General features: G+C 34.7%; 1 protein-coding gene across 2 annotated transcripts in view; it reads right to left on the bottom strand.

Annotated features, from left to right (window-relative positions):
* Positions 1 to 240: 240 nt before the first annotated feature.
* Positions 241 to 7,310, bottom strand: part of LOC125057465 (Down syndrome cell adhesion molecule-like protein Dscam2) — a 39,913-nt gene continuing 32,843 nt past the window's right edge. The window contains exons 27-34 of one of the 2 annotated variants that reach the window (XM_047661187.1): positions 7,075 to 7,251; positions 6,337 to 6,566; positions 5,384 to 5,696; positions 4,560 to 4,788; positions 2,912 to 3,012; positions 2,047 to 2,187; positions 1,653 to 1,724; positions 241 to 369 (exon numbers count right to left, since the gene is read on the bottom strand). In XM_047661187.1, coding sequence (XP_047517143.1) covers positions 341 to 369; positions 1,653 to 1,724; positions 2,047 to 2,187; positions 2,912 to 3,012; positions 4,560 to 4,788; positions 5,384 to 5,696; positions 6,337 to 6,566; positions 7,075 to 7,251 — 1,292 coding nt within the window. In that variant the 3' untranslated portion in view covers positions 241 to 340. The remainder of the gene's footprint in view (positions 370 to 1,652; positions 1,725 to 2,046; positions 2,188 to 2,911; positions 3,013 to 4,559; positions 4,789 to 5,383; positions 5,697 to 6,336; positions 6,567 to 7,074; positions 7,252 to 7,310) is intronic. The other variant, XM_047661189.1, reaches the window with a different exon arrangement.

Genomic DNA, 7,310 nt, shown 5'->3' with positions numbered 1-7,310 from the left:
ATCAATAACGTTTTACAAAGGTAAGTAAACCTGTGATTCTACAAAGCTTGTATCAGCCATAAGATAAGCTAATTTACCGATATATTAGTCTCCTCTCGTCTTTTTCCTCCTCCAGTTCCTTGTCGTCTACTTCCGTGTCAGCCAAGTATGCTACTGCCATCTACGTTAAATGGTCAATATATTTCTTTAATTACATGTTACACACGTCTTATATGTTATTAAGTTAAAATAAAACAACGATTAATATAAATAAATATTATAATTGTAAAAAAATTGTATAGATTAATAACAGAATTCGCTAAGATGACTAATTTCACTAATTATACGGCAGTGTACTTTCTCAACTTCCCGAGTCTTGTGAACAACCTGCTAACAAAAAATAATATTAATATAAAATATAATTTCCATATTAATTTTAATGTCTAGGCCTCCACGGCCGAATGCTTTGAAATACAACAAATCCATATGTGCTACAACCGTTGAGGACTCAGATTTATGTATCTGTTCTGTGATCATTTGTTTTTGAAGTTATATATCTTTTTTTTAGGCGCGTTTGGGACAAATTATGAGAGTAATTTTTTACGATTACGCGCCCACACCGTCACAAAAAACCGACACCCTGAATAGATATTCAAAAAACAGATGTTCAAACGTCGGTAAAACAGTCCGGGCCGCTAGTTGGCGCTTGCTCTGTTTTATCGACAAGTTGCATTGTCCTTCATGGCGTAGTGTTTCCAGACTCGTGTTTATTTAAAGCAAAATAATGAAAACCCGTTACAATGTGATAAAAAACATAGTGTTTTTTGTAAAATATCATGATTAGTACATATTATATCGTTTCGATAGGAAGTGACCATTAAAATTGACAAGAAAAATGAAATTCGAAGAGGAAACGTCCCTCTAAAGTGCTCGAAGAAAATTAATACGCCAAAGAAGAATAACTTCTAACGCGTGTACATAAGTACACACACGATTTTTTCTAATAGGCAAATAGGTGATCAGCCTTCTATGCCTGACACACATAAGTCTATGTTTGTCTTCACTACCTTGAGCGTGTGTTAAATGCGCACGTAGAAAGAAAAATCCATTGGTGTACGTGATTCGAACGCATAACCTCAAGGCAATGAGGCGGACGCTCAAGCTACTACACTACTACTAAACAACAAAAAAAGTTTTTTAAGTATTTCCGAACCAATTCAGCTTAGGGTCCTTCAAGAAAAGGGTGTCCTTCCTAAAAGGCCGGAAATTGCGTGCCCTCTGGCTATGTGAGTGTCATCATCACTTAACATCAGGAGAGCCTCCAGCACGATTGCGTTTCTTATTATATAAAAAATACTAAAATTGTAATGCTTTTTTTCCTGTTGTTTGGAAGAGATCATTTGTTAGCGATATGGCCTGGCGTTGCCTAAGTAATCATTTAAGTTACCTACCTGAATTTATTTGCTCTTAATGTAACTAGGTAATATTAAAAAACCTAACATGTCAAGCTGAACGTACTTAAATCACAACTTAGAAAATCATTGAAAATTAAATATAAAGTTCTGTTGCGACTTGTGTGAAGTATAAAAACGGTAAAAACTACGATAGTGACAATCAAATCAAAACTTGAGGAAACGATAATGAGGGTTTTTAAACAATCACATAAACCATACCATGATCGGGGCAATAATGCCGTCTGCGCCTGCGCCTCCGTTGTGCTTCATATGCGTCCAAACACGTTTCTTCTGGAAGTAATTAATCCACATTTATTCGTTCTAGATGTGTACGGTGTCAACTGTTTTAAAGTTAATCAGTTATACAGTAAAAGTTCAATTTGAAGTAGCAATTATCTCCTGACACGAGTACCAAGTAAGATGAAATAATAAATTTGATTTAATAAGTTTTTGTATTAAAACCTAGGCAAACTTATTTGTGCAATAAACTTTTCTCATGTAAAAGTCAATGACAGAAACAATATTGTCGTATCAACGTACCTTTTACAAAACTAATTATACATATTAATGAACGATTAAGTGCATACGATTTATCTAAATCCATTACTCTTACCATCAGTACTGTGATGCGGGGGCGGTGCGGCTTCATCATCATGACGAGCCAACGCTCGAAGCTGAAGCGTGTATGCCCTAGACCCCGGACCGATACCTTCCCCACCCGCAAAGGTCGCGTACGGGCTTATCTCGTATACGTCTGTATAATTCAAAGCGACTTTTAAATAAATAATACTAATAACGCAACAACTATGACAATGTCTCTTTTGGTAAATTAATTAATTGGGTTAATTGAAAAATGTTTAGGTATATGTAAGAAATGTTTTATGATCATTTTTCTTGTTTAGTATGCAATCAGGTGATTATTTTTTGGTTTAACGCATGTCAGATTCCTCGCGTTATATTTCTTTATTACGCACAAAGACATCTAGTGAAAAGCCGTGATTTAAACGCACAATCTAAGAGTAGACAGTCGTAACATTATAATACTTATGGTCGAATGTTTCTTGACGTTTGAATTACGACTAAAATTGCCACTTTTCAAAGTTTGATAACATTATTATCATATATTTCCAGCAAAAACTTATATCTTTCAGGCCGCTAGTTAAACGGCGCCGTTTAATTAAAAGGCTAGGCTGTTAATTGAACGGCTAATTAAGCTAGATGGATGCGACATATACATTAGATGGAACGTCTAACCTACGTAAATATCCGTTAGAGATGAGGAAATATTAAAAATTGAATAAACTTAATTTATTAGTTTAATTTTATAAAATTATAATATATTAATATATTCTCTCTATTATTAAATTTATAAAATGTATTTATGAACCGTGTACACTGTACATACTATAATTTCCTAATTTATTGTTTAAAAAAAAATCTACCGTTACAAAAGCTTATATAATTGAATAATATGTTACCTGGTGGATCGGGAGGCAGCTTGGGCGTTGAGTGTGGCGGCCTGTAAGTGCCGCAGGGGGCCTTGTCGGCACTTGTCACTCGAGGCATTGCGCCATCAGTTCTACGAAATGGCAAGTCTTTAGGATAAAATTCTCGAAATATTATTTAAAGTCTATATCATTTTTAACTATTTATTTGATACAAGACATCTTCGAAATATTACCGTGAAGGATGACCGAGGTAACAACAAGATAGTGTATTCTTTTTTACGTTAGTACTAAATATAAAGTTATAAGAATTTTCTATTGAATTTTTTAAACAAAGATAAAAATAAAATAAATCTTAACAATTTGGACCCTATGGCAGTGTACCCTTAATGCTGGCAGTATTTCCTCGCTGGTAGGTGTGATTGTTTTTTAAATATGTTTTAATAATGATTTGTATTAAGGTCAGTATTACGTTTTAAACACTGAACTGTGTAGGAAACACAAATTAACATATTTATTTTATGAAGATGAAACAACACTTATCAAACCATTAATAATGCTTTTGATTTCAACTAGTTCATTTTATTTTATATTCATTTGAATAACTATGAATCTTTATGGTTTTGCTTTACTATATTTTAACATCAATCTTGCAAGTAGTTCGATATTAATCGTCAGCTGGAAAAAATGAGAAAGGTGAGATGGGTCAATGAAATCAGTGTAAGAGGATCCTGTGTCAGCTCCTCGTCATTTGCAGATTCTATTTAAATGTGCCAACTCGGCTTAAGTGATTCAAGATTTTTTACTATAGAATGTTATACGTCGCAACTTTTTAATGACATTGTACGGTTCCTGGATCATCAGGGGTTCGAAATAATAGAATAATTTTAACTTACTCTATATTTATCACTCGCGTAATACAATAGAATATGAGCGAAATAATAACTATTATGTTAATTGCTATATAATAAGTGCAATCTAACAAACAGAGAGAGTGCCTGCGTCGGGCTATACTCTCGGGGCGTGACTCCGACGATTTAGGAAATCGTCATGCTTATAAGTGATCAAACTGTACAGCCAGGACACGTACTTACATAAGACAAACATCACGCTTGTAGATGATTGGAATGTACGAGCCCTGGCACGTACTTACATAGGGAATAATTAAGCTTATAAAACTAAGGAAGCCTGAGCGAGTAAAATGTAGAGCATTGGCTCGTATAGACATTTTTTAAGAAAAATTATGGTTTTTTATACATTTAGCATTTTTTTATCGTTATTTGAAGCAACTTATAATGAAGCTTAAGCATTACATAAAATAAATAACTGGCGCTACAACCTTTTTAGGTCTGGGCCTCAGATTTCTGTATCTGTTTAAGTATTATTATACTATTATACAGTACTGATTGAGTATTTTGTGGAGCATTGTGTTGAGAGGTCATACCAAGTCCGTTATAATTTAAGCTAAAGTGTTTTTGGTAGTGTAAGGGTGCGTCCACATCTGGCGAATATTCCGCAAATGTGCAGCTCGCACAGAAGGAATTAGTATATATATGTATATTGTACGATAATTATTCGTGTCTTTTATGCTCGTACTTTACCGAAATAACGCCCAATGAACCCGCTAATGACGATGACAATATGTATCTATATTTCTCCAACTTATATAAAATAAATTTACCTCGTCCGTCGGAGCAAGATAGCAAGTATTGTAAGAGCCGCAACGGAAAGCGCAGCACACAGAGCGAGCAACAAGGCCAACTCTCCAGCCGTGGCGGGGAAAGGAGCATCCACTTCCTCCGCGAAACCTCCTTCCGGTGGGCTCGTAGAGAATTCGTAGACTTCCCGCGTCCAACCAGCTTCATTTGAAGCACGGACTGCGACACGATATCTCGATCCAGGTATTAAACCTTTTCAAATTGACCATAATTATTGTTGTAGTACTATTTCTTTAAACAATTTATTTTTGCGTTAAAAATAGTAATGTTTTTTGTAGATATATAATATATATAGCAATAATAATACATGTTTAAGTAATCGAATCGCAAGTTTAAGATAATATATTATACTAGCTGACTCGGCAAACGTTTGTTAGGAAACATTTTTTTAGTTTAATAAAAAAACTACAATCTACAATAATAAAAAATAGGGGTTGATCGTAGAAGGGTGATAATATCGTAGGGGTTGTATTTTTATATGCTGTATCATAAAAAAAAAAAACTAAAAAATAACAAAATAAATTTGGGGTGGTTACCTCTTATCACTTCCCCTAAGTTTGAAAGATAGATAGTAGTCGATTCTCACCAAATATGCATAAATATTGTTATAAGAATCGGTCAATCCGTTTCGGAGGAGTATGGGAACGAACATTGTGACACGAGAATTTTAAATATTAGATAAATTATTATTACAGGCAAAGTATTGTAATTTCAAACATAAACGTCTTGTTCTTATAAATGAAGTCCATGCAAATAATTATTTCCATCTATGTTAATAATAACTCACCACCCAATATAACTTCACCAGCAACCGGTACATCCCTTGCACCAGCCACGCCCGACCCAGCCCATTCAAGCTTCAAAGCCACGGGACCACAACCTCCATCGGACCACATAGTTGTGTCGAACATCGCGTGAGTGGTATTAGACCTTATCCAGCGATTATCCGGTGGGGCCATTGGTGGACCCCCAGATGTCCTAACCGATATTTCAGTACCAGGTGCACCACCAGCTGACCCATATGCACGATACGCTGAGCCACATCGAAGGCCGGTGAGTATCGTTGGACCAGGGTTAACCGATTGTACTCGCCATTCACCCTAAAAGCATTGTCTTCTGTTTGGAAACCATAAAGCAGCTAAGGAACGGAGTCTCTTTTTATTCGTAAGTACTTCAAGCATATAAATGTGTCATAGCTTGTCTTTATATAATGACTAACCGATAAAAAAGATATGTTACAAAATATGGTTAAGAAATATTTGAGCTGGTGATTATATGTATTAAATTATAATCTGCATGTGTCTGGTTAGGATAGAATTACAAAAACATTCGAGCCCTCGCCTTTATGCAAATCCAACTCATAGATAAAATATACCAATATTGGGGGTTTTCCGCCACTATAATGTTCATACATTATGAGTTTGTTATTATTATTTAAAATAAAAAAATGTATTTTTTATATCTTATAATTATTGTGTTACTATTTCTACACATACTACTAAGAACGATATAATATAGATTCAGCGCACACTGGATCTATTTTGAAAAAAATGTGTTTCAATATTTGGATAATCACGAACATTAGTAACATTTAATAATGTAATATGTATTTAAAAATAATAATAACAGCGATTTATTGTACCTTTTATTTTAGCCTACTTCTACATTTTCATATTATTTTAAATACGCTCTGAGTTTATTTTTATATAAAAATATATTGTTATATTTTTTATAGGTTACCTCAGGTGCTGCAAGTCTCCAATGAAGAGTAAACTCTTTTGGGATGGCGTGACCTGGGATCCTCGGAGATGCCCTAATCTCCAGTTCTAGTTCCCTAGACCTAGCTTCAATGAGTGCCAATGCAGGTGGTGAGGGGGATCGTAGGACAAAGACCCGCCAAGTCACCGAGTCTGATCCATGAGGATTCTCGGCTACGCAGGTGTAATTATCCGCGTGAACCAGTTCTAAGTCTAAAAATTATTCTTTTTTTAGAATATACAATATATAGCAATGTTTATATGCAAATTCAATTCAATAAAAAATTCGTATGATCGGATTTTAAAGAAATGTTATGCGGATTTTTTTTTATTAGAAATTATAATATTATTATATCATAATATCATAATTGAAGTAAAATAAATCTGAAATAAAGACGAACTCTTGAAGACACACGGTGTCACCGTAAGGAACAGAAGGCCGATCGCATACTTGCCTTTTAGAAAATACAAATGATCACGAAACACACACACAACACAACTCTGAGGTCCAGGCCTAAAAGGTCTACAACTGTCTTCTGATTTTTTTAAGAGACCAGAAGAGTTTAAGACTTCACGATACATTAGATTTTACAACGATAGTAAATGTACTTGGTGCACTGACACTGAAATTAGACGACAAAAACTTAAATCGCCTAAAAAGAAATAAAAACAATTTTAAATGTTTTACCTACAGATATCTCAAAAGGATTAGTCTACTTACTCCGTATCATCAAAGCATCTCCATCCAATTGGAATGGAGACCTTATATGAAGAGGATTTCCTCCTCGCAGCCATCGCTTGGATGGAGGAGGGACTCCTCCCACTACACAACGTAGTGAAAGGGAATTGCCTGCTGACTCCACTGCTACTCCACCGAATGAAGAGATTCGAGCAGGAGCTAAAGCAAAGGAATTTATAATGAAATTATGCCTCTGGATGTAGTGTAAAATAGTAATT

This window comes from Pieris napi, chromosome 16 (genome assembly GCF_905475465.1).
Source record: "Pieris napi chromosome 16, ilPieNapi1.2, whole genome shotgun sequence".
Taxonomy (NCBI): domain Eukaryota; kingdom Metazoa; phylum Arthropoda; class Insecta; order Lepidoptera; family Pieridae; genus Pieris; species Pieris napi.
This window is presented reverse-complemented; position numbering and strand designations above follow the sequence as displayed.